The 15,625-nt window shown below is 36.5% G+C and overlaps 3 protein-coding genes across 8 annotated transcripts; 2 read left to right on the top strand and 1 right to left on the bottom strand.

The window, feature by feature from the left end:
* The first annotated feature begins 133 nt into the window (after positions 1–133).
* LOC125576408 (organic cation/carnitine transporter 5-like) lies at positions 134–3,231 on the top strand. The gene has a single exon (XM_048736431.1). The coding sequence runs from the start codon at positions 1,565–1,567 to the stop codon at positions 3,110–3,112; it is 1,548 nt and encodes a 515-aa protein (XP_048592388.1). The 5' UTR covers positions 134–1,564; the 3' UTR covers positions 3,113–3,231.
* A 496-nt stretch (positions 3,232–3,727) lies between these two features.
* Positions 3,728–8,770, top strand: LOC106354784 (organic cation/carnitine transporter 5-like). 6 transcript variants are annotated; one of them, XM_048736429.1, is made up of 8 exons: positions 3,728–5,867; positions 5,990–6,090; positions 6,458–6,993; positions 7,139–7,386; positions 7,472–7,974; positions 8,070–8,186; positions 8,272–8,320; positions 8,430–8,770. In XM_048736429.1, the coding sequence occupies exon 1, from the start codon at positions 3,785–3,787 to the stop codon at positions 5,327–5,329; it is 1,545 nt and encodes a 514-aa protein (XP_048592386.1). In that variant the 5' UTR covers positions 3,728–3,784; the 3' UTR covers positions 5,330–5,867; positions 5,990–6,090; positions 6,458–6,993; positions 7,139–7,386; positions 7,472–7,974; positions 8,070–8,186; positions 8,272–8,320; positions 8,430–8,770. The 6 variants fall into 6 exon arrangements, with proteins under 6 accessions (XP_048592386.1, XP_048592382.1, XP_048592384.1 ...); XM_048736425.1 differs by having other exon boundaries at positions 8,256–8,320; XM_048736427.1 differs by having other exon boundaries at positions 6,458–6,717; positions 6,930–6,993; positions 8,070–8,770.
* A 3,262-nt stretch (positions 8,771–12,032) lies between these two features.
* LOC106356064 (cation/H(+) antiporter 2) lies at positions 12,033–15,615 on the bottom strand. The gene is made up of 4 exons (XM_013795904.3): positions 15,129–15,615; positions 14,057–15,040; positions 12,554–13,476; positions 12,033–12,352 (listed from the first exon to the last, which is right to left on the bottom strand). Exons 1-4 carry the CDS (start codon positions 15,285–15,287, stop codon positions 12,076–12,078), a joined length of 2,343 nt encoding a protein of 780 aa, XP_013651358.2. The 5' UTR covers positions 15,288–15,615; the 3' UTR covers positions 12,033–12,075.
* Between the last annotated feature and the right edge of the window lie 10 nt (positions 15,616–15,625).

The raw sequence follows: 15,625 nt of genomic DNA, 5'->3' as shown, positions 1-15,625 counted from the left end.
GTATTATACAATAAGATTTAATTGCTTCAAAATAATTTTATATATCTATATTTCAGCAAATACTTTTCTACCTTGAAGAGATAACCAATTACAAATATTCATACGTGGAAAGGAATGTGGAACAGCGACTAATAACATGGAATAAAATCAGTATGTCATGTGAATAGATCCGATCCGTGCAGCTTCTTTTTGTACACTATATATGGGCTCTCCTTTTGAGTCTTTGATCACACACTTTTTTGGTCCTTTCAATTTGAATTATTTTTAATCATTTTAACATATGATCTTTGCCTTGTTCTTTCGAGGATTTCTATGCTAATCCTTTAATCTAATTGTAAGTATGATCTCTAGGTGTAATCTTTCTTGGAAAATGACACCACACCACAGTGATATTACTGTTGATTAATGGAAATTTATAGTGTGTTTTATATCAGATAAGGTGTTGTGTCTTTTAATAAAGGTCTCATGTAAAAAAGATAGTCGCATACAAGTTTAATCCTTTTTCTTTCTCCTTTTATTGTCTGGATGTCTTGGGATTCATTCCATCTTGCTTAAATTCATCATGAGAAACAAAAATAGTGACCACAATATATATTCCCCTAAAGTATTTATATAATTGTACAAAAATATTTGGAAATACAGAATAATTTAGTGATCAACAGATTCATGACCTAGAAATAAAATAAATAACTATAGAAACCCCAATAAAGAAATAAAATAAATAACATGTCAATTTCATGTGTTTTGAATATACATTGCATTCAACACAAGGTGGCACGTCACTAGTGAGAATGGTGGCGGTAGATGTAGATGGATAATCTTATAAGCCAAGATTGATCTCATTATTCATTTTGATAGTCACCTTTCCTTATTCTTTTCTTGGCGAGATGCAAGTCGTTAGAGGTCAAGTTTCACCTATTTTATACACCAAGTGGAAGCAGAACATACCGTGAACCACGTGTGATTACAATTTAAGTTTGACCTAACCTTATTACTGGGCGTTAATTTACTTAACGGACCAGATATGAATTTATTATAAACACGTACAGTTACATATTGAAGAATAATGTCGTGTGGACTTAATTAAATAATGAGAGCAAGTGAGCAACACATGGAGGATTCACGATGGTAATATAATAAATGTTTGTAATTACATTTATAATTTAATTTTGTTATACATTTTTAGTATATAAGTTAAAATTTTGTATCACTATTTTTTAAAAAAATATATATTTTTGTGTAGAAAATACATATTTTAAAAATGGAGGGAATCTTTTTTACCCACATGCTTCAGTTATTGTCTTAAAAACTATTAAAAAGGACAATTTTCTCCAAAAATACTATTAAAAAGAACAATACCCATACAAATCACGAAAGATCACACGATCTGTTGAGTCTTTGACCAAACAATCTATTAAAGATATGGAATTTTTATTCATAAACAAACCTGATTCCAAGATTATATAATTACCAAGTAGTGGACCTAGTGGTTGATTGTCTCTCATTCATGTAATAATTCTCACAACCTCATAGAGAAAGTCAACTGAAGAGAGCAAAGCAAACAATGGAGGATTCATCAGCACCACTGTTGACACACATCGAAGACGAAGACACTTCTCCACCTTTGACCTTCGACAAGATTTTCGAGCAGAGCTTGTCTGATCTAGGGCTCTCACAGTTCTTACAGATACTTCTTGTCGGGCTCGCCTTCGCCTTCGATTCCCAACAGATATTCATCACCGTCTTCACAGATGCGTACCCTACATGGCACTGTCTCGACCACACGGTTTGCAATCCGGCAACAACCGACATCTGCGAGCTTCCCCGGTCAGCCTGGGAATGGGACGGCGGGTTTAAGGGTAAAACTGTCATTTCAGAGTTCGAACTCGAGTGCTCGAGCTCTCTCCTCAGAGGTCTCCCCACGTCTGCTTTCTACTTGGGCTCTATCGTTGGAGGGGTTTTCATGGCTATGATTCCAGACAGTTTCTTGGGACGGAAGCAACTACTTTTCTTCACAACTCTAGCGATGTCGTTCACTGGAATCTCGATCTTCTTCTCTACCAACATATGGATCTACGTTTTCTTGAAGTTCATTATCGGATTCGCGCGTTCACAGATTTGTACCTACGCGTTCAATCTAATAGGTGAGCGAGTTTCCACCAAATGGAGACCTCGAGGTGCTATGATTCCTTTTACTCTCTTTGTGTTAGGGTTCATGTCTTTGTCTGGAATAGCCTACCTTGTTAGACACGCTTCTTGGAGAGTTCTCTATCTCTGCACATCCGTTCCAGCAGCTATCCATAGTGTTTTAATCTATTTATTCGCCCTAGAGTCTCCTCGTTGGCTTCATGTGCAAGGCAGGAACGAAGAAGCTACTGAAGTACTTAAAAGAATCTCACCTGCAAGCAGAGCTTATTTGGAGTCAGTATCTGCTAGGTTACCTTCAAAAGATGACGTGGAAAGCACTCCAAGCAGCTCGATCAAGGACCTGTTCATCAGAAAATGGGCTTTTCGAAGAATCTTGGTCGTTATGACCATAATGTTCGGGTTAGGTATGATGTACTACGGAGTTCCCTTAGCGGTTAGAGACATAGACGTGAACATTTACCTAAGCGAAGCCCTAAACGCAGCGGTGGAGTTACCTACCTTTGTCATCGCACCAATCTTGCTAGAGAAGTTCAACAGGAGAAGCTCCGTGCTTGCGAACTGCTTGGTCGGAGGAGCATTAGCAGTGTTCTGTTTCGTCCTGACGCTTTTAGGCCTAACGAACATTGCTTTTGTATTTGAACTTGGCTCCTTCTTCTGCGCTAGGATCGGGTTTAACTTGATGGCAGTTTACATGATTGAGATGTTTCCTACCTGCGTGAGGAACTTTGCGACGACGATGCTTAGACTATCCCTTGTACTTGGAGGAGCTGTTTGTCCAATCATTGCTTCTGTCGGAAGAAATGTTCCGTCGTTCTCTTTTGCCGTTTTTGGGTTTACGGTGTCGGGTCTTGGATTTTTCGCATTGCTTCTTCCTGAGACCAAAGGGTCAAGTCTTTGTGATACATTGGAAGCACAAGAGCAGAGGGAACAACGAGCCATGGAGACTAGCAATAGTAGCTGCTAAAAGCATAGTTCCATAAACTCTGTTCTGTTATTGTTGTACCTACAATTTATATATCTTAATAAAGCGAACCATTTGGATCGTATTGAGCTTAACAGCCCAGTATAGGATCATATACAGAAATAGGCATGCTTCTAAAAATAGATCTAGAAGGTAACTCGGTCGTACTCCAACGATTTTCTTAAAACTCAAATCGGTTTAAATAGTTTAAATCAATCTAAATTTGTTGATTAAGCAATTATATTAGTATAAATTTACAAATTTATCTAATTTCTTTTGTTTTGTATACCTATTTTTGATAATTCATCAAAATAATTTTATAATTAAACCAAAAACTAGATTATCTTATGTAAATGTAAAAAATATATTAACTAAATTAATAATTAATTTGTTAATAACTAGGCCTTACTTATGCTTTCAATGTAGTTGTTAGTTTTCTACAGTCGTCCGGTGCGAGTCTGTGACTTGCATTAATATGCTTCACTTGAGTTGTTGTATCACTCTAGCCTCTAACTATAGGTAACCGATCATTAATGATCACGTTATGGATGACACACATTGAATGCGAAATATGAGATTTCTCGTGATCTCTGATTCAGACAAGACAACCATCATAGATCACAAATCTCTTAACCATACATATAAATATGCTATTAATGTAATAACTCTACAACAATGGCTAGTTCGTCAGCTCCATTGTTAACCCATCTCGAAGCTGAAGATACTTCTTCAACTTTGACGTTTGATACCATCGTTGAACAAAGCTTATCAGATTTTGGGCTCCGGCAAATTCTACAGATAATGTTTATAGGGCTTGCCTTCACGTTCGACTCCATGCAGATATTCATCACCGTCTTCACAGACGCATACCCTACATGGCATTGTCTCGACCACACGATCTGCAATTCGGACTCGACCAACATGTGTGGACTACCTAGGTCAGCTTGGGATTGGGACAACGATTTCAAGGGCAAATCCGTCATTTCAGAGTTCGATCTCGAGTGCTCGAGCTCTTTCCTCAGAGGTCTCCCCACCTCTGCTTTCTACATGGGTTCTATAGTTGGAGGGGTTTTACTCTCCACGATCCCTGATGGTTTCTTGGGACGCAAGCAGTTGCTTTTCTTATCGACTTCAACAATGTCCGTAACTGGAATCTCAATCTTCTTCTCTTCCAACATATGGAGCTACGTTTTCTTGAAGTTCTTGGTCGGCTTCGCGCGTTCTCAGACGTGTACGTACGCGTTAGTTTTGATATCCGAGAGAGTTTCCACAAGGTGGAGACCTAGAGCTACTATGATTCCTTTTACTCTCTTTGTGTTAGGGTTTATGTCGCTCTCTGGAATCGCTTACCTTGCTCGTCACGCTTCCTGGAGAGTTCTTTATCTATGCACATCCGTCCCGGCGGCTGTTCACAGTATTTTTCTCCTTTTCTTCGCCTTAGAGTCTCCTCGTTGGCTTCATCTGCAAGGAATGAACCAAGAAGCCATTGAAGTACTCAAAAGAATCTCACCTGAAACTAGGGCTTACTTGGAATCAGTCTCTTCTAGGTTACTTCAACAACAAGAAACCCCAGAGCAGGCTCCAAGGTACACGATCAAGGATTTATTCATCAGAAACTGGGCTTTTCGACGAATCATGGTTGTTATGATCATAATGTTTGGGTTAGGTATGTCTTACTATGGAGTTCCATTAGCCGTCAGAGACATAAAACTCAGCATCTACTTAAGCGAATCCCTAAACGCAATGGTTGAGTTACCTTCATTTGTCATAACACCGATCTTGCTGGAGAGATTCAACAGAAGAAGCTCTGTTCTTGTCAATGCCTTAGTGGGAGGAGCATCAGGAGTGCTATGTTTCTTCCTAAGCCTCTTCGGAAGAACAAAGATTGCTTTCGCTTTAGAACTTGTTTCCTTCCTCTGTGCGAGGATTGGATTCAACTTGATGGCTGTTTACATCGTTGAGCTGTTCCCGACATGCGTGAGAAACTGCGCTATGACGATGCTGAGGCAGGCACTTGTTGTTGGAGGAGCTTGTTGTCCTATCATTGCTTCTGTAGGAAGACATGTTCCATCACTCTCTTTCGCGGTTTTCGGATTTGCAATGTCGGGTTTTGGGTTGTTTGTTTTGCTTCTTCCTGAGACCAAAGGGTCAAGTCTTTGTGATACTATGGAAGCACAAGAGCTGAGAGACCAAGCCTTGAAGATTAGCCCTAGTTGCTGAAATTTTAGTTCCATAAAAATTTCTTTTCACTAGGGCATATGAACAGGTGTCAAAATTTTAGAGGCTATAACATTTAGTAAAAAAACTAATAATAATAATAATAATCTAACCTATACTAAAAGGGTTATATGAGCATCAGAGAAGCTGTCCACGTAGGACAATTAAATCAGCCAATCATTATGTGACATCTGTTCACTTTACCGCGTTTCATTTATTCTGTTTCCGTTTGGGCTACATTCTTTGTTATTGTTTTGGTTTATAAAGCCCAATCTTTAAAAAGCAGAGTAAGACGTATGCCTGAAACGCAGAGTTTTTAATTCTATGGTTTCATCTCATTCTCTTCTCCGCCGTTGCAATATCATACCCTAGGGTTTTGATCGAGATGCTTCATCTTCTTCCTACGGATCCAGCAATCTACCTGTTACAGATTCTTACTCTTAAAGCCCTTTTTAAATCCATCCTCCACGATGAAGCTCAACGATTTCTCACTCAATACTCTCATCTCTCTTACAAGCGGTGAAGCTCCTCCTACAAAAAGGTATGTGCTCTTCCCAGAAACATCATTCTCACAATCCTACTACATTCCCATAAACTGTTTTCTAAGAAATCAAAGTCGATAATGGCTAATTCCTCCGTCTTTCTCGCCGATTTGAAAGCTAGCCGCTGCACCTCCACCGCCCAGGTCCGTTTGCTTAGGTTCTGGGAAGATAGGAATGTTAAGCGCGACAGAGAGGGTCAACATTCTCTTCATGGACGCCAAGGTAAATCCGGCTTGACTATGTAGTTTTGTTTTGTTTTTTAATCCTTTCTCGCGTTGTTGTGTTTTGGTTATGAAACTTTCAAACCTAATAGTTCTTCACCGGAGATCAATACATTCATGTCTTCGTTATTCTCCATAAGTTTTTGTTATCTTCAAATATTTGGGATATGATCATTGTTGTGATTGTTGATTCTTTTTTACTTTTTTCGTATATTTTATTCATACCTAAAATTCAAATAGTCCGTGTAGAGACATCCATATGCTTATGTCTTTTGATTATGAAAAAGTTAACAAGCGCTTTAGTTTATTTTTAATGATTGCAATATTTATTTCATTTGTTTATGTTTCCAATTTTTCATGCTTTGCAGGCCACTCTCACCTAAGCCACCGTGAACGTCTACCGCTTAAACACATTCAGACATCTTTTCACTGTTGGTTAAGTGTACTCTGTTAGCGGCTTTGAGCTGTCCGGACTTCAAGCTGTCCGACTCTCCTGTGTCGATCCGGTTCAATATTGAGACGGGTTTGAAAGACTTAACTGACCCAGGTTCACCAATTCCTCAAGAACGTTTCAGGTTCTGCAAAGATGAGTTGCTTGGTCTAGCAAACACCAACACCCATCTTCCAGGTAACCCTATTATTTTTTTTTTGCAAATATGTCATTGATAAATCGATCCACACCGGAATCTTGGATGAGAATCAAGGTATTTTGTAATTTATATGTAAAGGCTTATATAGTTTATTTCTTAATAAACATCATCCTCACAACTCCTAATAACACCAGAAACTTCTTTTCTCATATATCCTTCTAGATATGAGTTGATTGATAAATTTGTGCAGGAGCATGGGCTAACTGAATAGTTCCTCCGTGCCTGTCCTTTTGGTATAATGCCTGATGGATCAGGTAACAATCATTAAAACCATAAACTATGTCTTAATGTATCACATTAGTATGAAACCATGTCAACTTGCAGGGTGAAAATTTTGATTCCAAGTCAATTGACCTATATTATCTTAATAATTATTTCTTCACCTTTATTTTCTTTCAGGCACCAAATTTTTTAGGTGAATCCTTAGACGTTAACGACAATAACAAGTCGGTTTACTGGAGGAGAAGAAGGAGATAGTGAGAACAAGAATGATATGACAAAGGAGGTGAAGAGCAAAAACAAGCAAGACAAGCGAAGAAGTAGAAAACTAACGAATGAGACATATTGCGGTCGCTAGGAATAGGAAGCAAATGAACGAGCATCTTCGTAACCTCAAGTCTCTTTTGTCTGGATCCTACGTTCAATGGGTATCATGATAACACATATACATCTTCATTTCGTGATTGTATTCATTATTTTAAAATATTTTTTTAATATGCATGTATATAACAGAGAGATCAAGCGTCGATCATAGGTGGAATAGAGTTTGTAAGAGAGCTTGAGCAACTTCTACAATGCCTAGAGTCACATGAGTCGTATAGGAGGAGGAGGAGGGCTCCGGGAAGAAACAGCTGAGAACGAGTCGTGCTTGGCTGATGTGGAGGTGAAGCTGCTAGAGTTTGATGCCATGATCAAGAAACTTTCAAGAAGAAGACCAGGACAACTTATTAAGACTATTGCTTTTTTGGAGGATCTTCATCTCTCTATTCTTCACACTTACATGACTACCATGGAGCAAACAGTCCTCTACTCCTTCAATGTCAAGGCAAGTTTCACCTTTGTACATTATACTCTTAGGCATTCATATATATAGTACATCCTCAAATAAAGTTTTTTACCCATATATTTGGATTGATTTAAATAAAATATGCATATATTAGTAACCTACAAGGAAAAGTGGACGTTGAAGGTTTCCTCTCAGCACAAGCTGCCATAGATGCAATTAAGGGCTCCATGTAAGTTTGTTTTCTCCAAAACACCAGAGTATTTTACACGTTTACTCTGTTACCTTAGTCACAGCAAACAATGTAATGTTTTGATGTAAACGCAGGGATCTTTACGCAGCTAACATCAAAGCTGGCTTGCAGCGTTAATGAACATACCGGTCAATCTGTTCCTCCAGGTTTGCGTTGATGCCTTCTCCGGCTCGCTGGAGAACAAACTCACTGTGAGTGGATCAGTCTCACCGTTGGATAACATCCTATTTTTGAATTTGAATTTAAGCCACTTCGTTCAGTGTATTTTTTCTGCAGAGCTAATGTGTCTGAAAATGAGAGGCGAACAGGTCTTTATGATTATCAGGTATGCTCTCTTTTGTACTTGAAACAACACCTCTAACAAACGACTGGTGAGTGTATATGGGAGTATTTTGGATGGGTTTTGTTAGATAGACTGAAAGATGTCTGTGCAGAGCCATGATCAATATTCTAAGGCAAGAAACATGGACGGATAATAGAGAAGCGGGAATATCCGAAGGATTCTTTTACATGCGTTTGGAGAAAATCTTTAGCTTAGTGGATGTCTGACTGATCAAACTTCAGAGTACGCACCAAGGGGCAAGCCTATGGAACATCCCAGATTCAATACATATCATACTTGGTGAGACAATAAGTTTAGAAGATCACAAACAAGTAACTGTTTTTAGGTGTGAGAGAGCTTCTTGAGTATGAATGTTATAATAACAAAACGGGTTGTATTGCAGCGATACTAATGTGGTTGCTCCATTCATATATTGAAATGAATTTTCAGATTGTTGTTAACTCAGTAAGATAGCTTTGTTTTCATTCGAAATAAATAAATATATTTTTGGTTTAATTCATTTTAACAGAATCTCTTTCACACATAGCCCAAATTTGATAGTACATTCAATCAAGTTTTTGCTTAAGTCGATTACGTGGAAATTCATTATATCAACAAAAATTAATAAAAAGTAAATAATTTACACATGTACTAGAAACTCAATAAATTAATATTTGATAAATAAATAAATACAATAATTAATAAAAAATTCAGTTCCAAGTTGAATATGTGCAGAATATAATTTTGGGTAAGTCCTAATCCCTTTTAGATCCGGTTTTAAATATTTCACTTATAAATAATTGAAAATTTTCATTTATCATACAGTTTCAACTTCTACCTATTTTCAACTGAAACTAACGAAAAATATAATTAAAGTTAAGCATTATTACATTTCAAAATGACATTTAAAATTAGCATTCTACATGAAAATTTCATATAATAATTTACATATTTTTGCAGAATTTTGTTTTCATGAAGGGACGTCATCATATGAAACAACATAAATTTACAGATCCTAACAATCATTTAATATTTATAAAATTTCTCACATCTCTTACTCCTATTATTTGAACTGAATGTATTAAAAACATCAAATGGTCCATATATATATTAAATAAACCATTGTACATAAAAATTGTAATTTAAAATTATAAATATTTATTTAGACATATTTTAACAAATAAAAATTAAAACATTTGATTATACTAATATGTTTATATTTTTAATATTGTCAAGACTTAAATTTAAATTTTATAGCAAAATAATTATGATAATCTATATTATTATTATTATCAGCAAGGAGAAAGTGAAGTCGTTCACGCTCTTCATGTGGTATCCATTCCCTTTTCTTCTGCAGCAAATATCCCATTAGCAGATTGAAGTCATTCAATCTAATGTATTCAAATCATGCAGTAATGTGATCTTTTTTTTTTTTTTTTTTTTGTTTTTTTTTTGACAGCACAGTAATGTGATCAAGAACTTACATTCACCTTCCTCTTTCTATATATTTTTATGTATTTTCAAGAATTGATCAAACTTTGCAACTTATTACTTATAACATCATAAAACTCATCGAGCAATGTTTTAAAACTAATTCTAACTATCTATAGTCAAACTAAAACAAACATTAAAAAAACAAAATAATAATCTCCTATAAAACTTTTAATGATTAATAAGTACGATTTTTAAAATGAATAGTCAAATAAATATATAAATTGTTTTAGTAAAAAATATAAATATTAATATTAATTTCAGTTAAGAATAAGTTAAACATATTAAGTAATTTGTATAATTTATTTCACACCCGTAGTAAGAGAAAATGCGTTTGTATATTTTTATTTACATAATAGTTTGTAAAGAAATATTTAGTGTAAATAATATCATAGTTTTATAAAATACTAAAATAAATTAGGCTGGTTTTCAACTTTTACAAATAAAAAAATATTATTTGTAAACTTAGAAAAGAATATGTTAATTAACACAATGAAACTTATATATATATATATATATATATATATTTTAAAAACAATCAACACAAGTATGAGAGTCAATCAGGAAGGAAAAAAGTTCTTCGATTGGCTCCTTTAGGTTGGGGAAGATCATCCACAATTAGAATCGCGATATGAGCGTGAAGACTACCATGAACAAATGATAACTGTCGATAAATCATTGATTCGTGAGTTATGTTGACCCATTAAAAGAAGTTGTTGATACCGCATATGGAGAAGTCAACAAACTGACAAATTCCCAGACCTCCTACACTGATAAAGCTATACTCACACCCCGTAATGAAACCATCGATGAAATCAATGCTTATACAATCTCACAGACCGACGGGGTGTCACGAGATTACTTCAGCTCAGACAGCTTTGAGATATCGGACACTACATCAGATCAAAATGATACATTATATGCCTTTGAGTATCTCAATTCATTGGAATTCTCAGGGTTGTCTTCGCACAAACTAACTATGAAAGTTGGTGCCTCAGTTATGCTTCTGCGAAACATAAATAAAAAAAATGATTATGCAATGGTACCCGTATGATCCTAACCCACATTGGCGACCGCTTATCAAGGGCAAAATTATCACTGGCTCACACATTGGAGAAGAAGTCTTGATCCCAAGGATTGTTCTTTTGTATGATGAAACAAAGTTACGTTCATATTACGTCGGCGGCAATTCCCTATCAGATTGTGTTATGCAATGCAATCAACAAAAGCCAAGGCCAAAGTTTAAAAGATGTCATCTTATATCTGCCTAAACCGGTCTTCGCTCGTGGTCAACTTTATGTGGTCCTCTCACGTGTCACAAGCAAAGCAGGATTAACAATCATCAAAAGCGAAGATTCCCACCAGCTGAAAAGCGAAGAACATAGTCTACAAAGAAATATTCAAAGGCCTTCCCCCCCCCCCCCCCCCCCCCCCCCCCCCCCCCCCCCCCCAAAAAAAAGTATTTTTAATTAAAATTAGTAGTTTTCACTTCCACCATTTTTCAAAAGTCTTCTGATAAAATATTCTATTCACAGATTTACAACGCCCAACATATCAACCATACGATGATACAATTAAATAAAGAAGGACTTACACAGAATTTTTACCAAGCTATGCCAGGTATGGATCTTTTTATATAAATAACCATAGCTTGGTATTTACTTAAATTTAAGTTTACTAACTTATTTTTAACCAAGTTCAGGTTATTTTTTTCTTATGGTCCATAGCGCAGCTTCTGATTTTCAAAAGACTTGATCTCTTTCTTACATTATTTATGATTACTTAGCTACTCTTTTTTTTAAAACAATTGCATAAACTCGATATTCACCAATTTTCAAAATATTTTGAAAAATACAATGCTTCCATTCCAAACAAAAACATTCGAACTTATAATCAAAAATCGAGTATCAACATACTTTTCCGCGCATCGCGCGGAGAAAGACTCTAGTAATAATAATAATAAGTTTTAACACAATTTGGGAGTCTATGTATATTATCTTCGGAAATTTTAGACGCCAAGACCAATATATCATTAAGATGTGCGCAGATCCAACCATGCATGTGGTATTGTTATTTTGAGACAAGAGCTAAGACCACCCCCAATAGAAAAACTTCATTGGAGGTGCTCTAAGAGACCAAACTCTTTAGTCTTGGTTTAGGGTTTAGGTCCGGACCCTTTTTCCACACGTGAAACCTTAATAAACTCTAAACAATGCAAAAAAGATTAAATAGAGAAGATAATTACTGCTGAAACTAAGAAATGTTTACTAATCATCTATAAAGTCATCATGTGAATTTCTTTGTCTTTGAACAACTAATACAGAAGCATTTACATCTAAAGAAGAAGCGAAGAAATCTCCGACAGTACCAAGCTCCGGACACTCTTCCCAATCTTTCATTCTCACCGTCATAGGACAGTCTCCTCTGCTCTTCCCAACTACAAACAGTGAATACAGCTCCTCAATCTCTCTTAGAATCGTCAGCGTATGTGGTCCGTTGCTCACACGCTTCTCTATGAACCCTACTTGTCCCGTTGACACAAACCTGTTGCATATGGAAGTGTGAGTTGCACTAAGGCCAGGTTATAAATATTTTAAAGCTAATCTTAATAAAATAATATTTTTGGCAATTTAGAAACCATGCGACATATTGTATAAATTTTTAAGAAATTTGGAGTCGAAGCGAATCTTTCATCCGACTGTGCTCAGAACCGGCTCTAATTTTAGAAGAGTGTTAGTAAGGTACCTATTGTGGAACTCTTCTAATAAACTTCGGTCTGCTTCATGTTCCGATTGGTCTCTTCCCTGAACATCTATAAGAACCTCACTACTATCTCGTGTTGTCGCATTCCTAACTGGAGACTCTGGATGTGAATCCTCGGGAACGAACTGTATGATTGTAAGATGTATCAATGTGTTGTTAGCAAACCATTTACATAAAGCTAGAGCCTCACGGTCATCCGGACCACCAAAGAACAATACCGCAACGTTTTGTACCGAACCAAACCCATGCGGTTGTTGAAACCCGGTTATGTTCCGGTCAACCAATATACCAACCGAACATGGAGCATGCCTTAGAACGTTACGGTTCATCTGCCTGAAATGTTCACCATCGTTTGTAGTCTTCCCATCGATCCTCTGATGTTTATGAAACGGAAGAAACACAATATTAACGCGAAGATCTTCCGTTGCGTTACATATCTCTTCGTGCATGCTAACCATCTGCGTCACGAGCTTCACCTGTTGGATCAAGATTTTGCTGTCTTTGGCAAACGAGTCAATAGAATCGTTGACCATCAAACTTTCGTTAGTCCCAAAGTCATCATCTACATGCACATCTTCATCGTGCTCGTGGTACAACAGCTCGGACTTTCGTTTCTTCGGGAGTGGTACGAGGTGCATGAGAAGAGGCGTGAAAGGCTTGGAGCCTCCATGAGAGCCGCTCAAGGACGAGATAAGAGAGATTTCACCACGAGCGCAGCGGGCTCCGTAGACGCAAGATAAGACGCGTAGCTCCTCGTTCGTGTCGTGAGACTCAAGAGAAGTTTTCTGGTGAGCGAAGTCTTTTTCTCTTGCTTTAAGTATGAAAGACGCAAGGACACCGCTTAGTAAAGTCGTGATCACCAAAGCCGCTATCACCATATCATGAATAGTTGTGGTCCACCATTTCTACAGGCATATTCCAACATTATTGAATCTCTCACAACTAAAAGTAAATATAAAAAATGTGAAAATATATGAAAATCGACTATAAAACTCTCAATAAATTTCTCACCACTAAAAATAAATAAAAATTTGGGAAAGTTAGTATATATGAAAGATTTTCTCAACACTTGCACTTTTAATGGTTGATAATTTTGAATATTAAAATATATTATTAAAAAACTCTATGAATTTCTCACAGATGATGATGCTCAATAATAAATACTTTAATATTAGCTAAATCATGTCTGAAATACTTTAACAACTCATGCATGTTGTGAAAATTAACAAATTCAATAGTACACAGTAGTATTGAATGTCATCTTTAACAAGTATATTATATATTGTTTGTTAGTTTGTAGTACTCTTTTTTTTTTTTTTGAAAGAATGTTAAATTTATTCAAATCAAAAAGACTTTTGTACAAACTAATGCAGCTTTAGTTTAAGCTTGTGTGATTCTTTTGAAGCAAAATAGTTTGTAGTACTCATGTGAAACAATATACTCTAAACGAGGCAGTAATCATCTAAACTATGAAGAAGAAAATACCTTTTCGGCGTAGTTAGCGTCAAGAAGAAGAAGACCCACATGGCCTTTAACAGAGAGAATGGTTGGTAAGAAAAGCCAATATTTCTTGGGGATCTTCAGGTACATGCAAGCGCTTATCACACCAATAAACTTCCCTACTAAGGTTAGAATCACTATAATAACGAGAACAATGTAATATCGTCTGGTTAACCCAATGACGCTGAATCTGAACCCAATGTAACCAAAGTAAACCGGAAGAACAAACTCATGGATCGGGTAACTAAGCCGGTTTATCAACGTTCTGTGAGTTTTCCCTTGCCTTGGAAAGTTTATGCCGATGATGAAAACCGAAACCGATGAGTTAACATCGTATGATTCGATTGTTATGGCAACGATGAGAAGGAAGATGAAGAAGACTAATGTTTCAGCTTTTGATAGGTATTTCTCTTTAGGGTTTCTCTTTGGGAGCCATGGAGCTAGAAACCTATTGAGCAAGATTAAGGCTCCTGTCATGAAAATAAATAGGAAGAGATCCCCTATCAATTTACCAGATACGACCGCGATGATTAGAGTGTAGACCACCACGTTTGTTAACTCATTGAGCAACGCACAGGAGATAGTCAACCGTCCAATCTCAGATGTGTTGAGTTTCCAATCAGCTATTGAGCGGAGGACGACAGGAGATGCCGTGTTGGACAAGGTAATGAACAGAACCAAGAAGAACGTGAAGTAGTCCTCTTTGATGTGTAGTAAAGGTTTGAGGAGATAGAAGAACCCGAGGCTGAGGAGACCACAAGACACAAAAGAGCTGATGGTTATCACGGTGACTTTCTTTAAGTTTCTTCTCATGAACTGTAGATCGAATTCAAGACCGATCAAGAACATGAAAGATGTTCGTAAAGCGAATGAGAAGAAAGAGTAGTAATCTGCTGCATCTTTCTGGAGGAAGAACTCTTTAACTTTAGGGATTCTTGAGAGCAGAGCAGGGCTCAACACAATACCAGCCTGAAAAAAAAAACAATCACTATTTTAAAAAGCCCTAAAAAGAAGGTGTTGCGTGTAACACAAGAAATGTATTTTTTTTATATCTTACGAGAATCTGTGCAACGGGACCAGCTTGACCACATGGTTTGAGGAGGAGAAAGAACAACTGAGAGAAGACGAGAATGCAAGCCATTTGAATAAACATAGTATTAAGAGGGTTGAACAATGCATCTCCTTGCGGCAAACAGAACAACAACTTTGGATCCATCTTGTTCTTCTTGAGTCAATGTTCATGAGCATTCTCTTCAAGCGTTAATTGAAAGAAAAAAAAGTTGTTTAAATCAAAAAGAACATATAATTTTTCAGAATTATATTTCGTTTTGGTTGGAGTTGATAAGAGTTTACAACTGATTGAACGTCCTTTAATTACTCGACACCTCTATTTCTCCCTTGTAAACCGGATTTAAGTAACGTTGTTGTTGTTGTTGTCATAAAACAAACTTAATGGGCTAAAAGTTAATTCCTAAACTATTGGGGTAAAAGTTGAAACATAATAATCTTTAGGGGTGATATTGAAAATGTATAGAACAATAGGGGGCATTTGCA

The sequence above is a fragment of the Brassica napus genome, chromosome A7 (genome assembly GCF_020379485.1).
Source record: "Brassica napus cultivar Da-Ae chromosome A7, Da-Ae, whole genome shotgun sequence".
Taxonomy (NCBI): domain Eukaryota; kingdom Viridiplantae; phylum Streptophyta; class Magnoliopsida; order Brassicales; family Brassicaceae; genus Brassica; species Brassica napus.
This window is presented reverse-complemented; position numbering and strand designations above follow the sequence as displayed.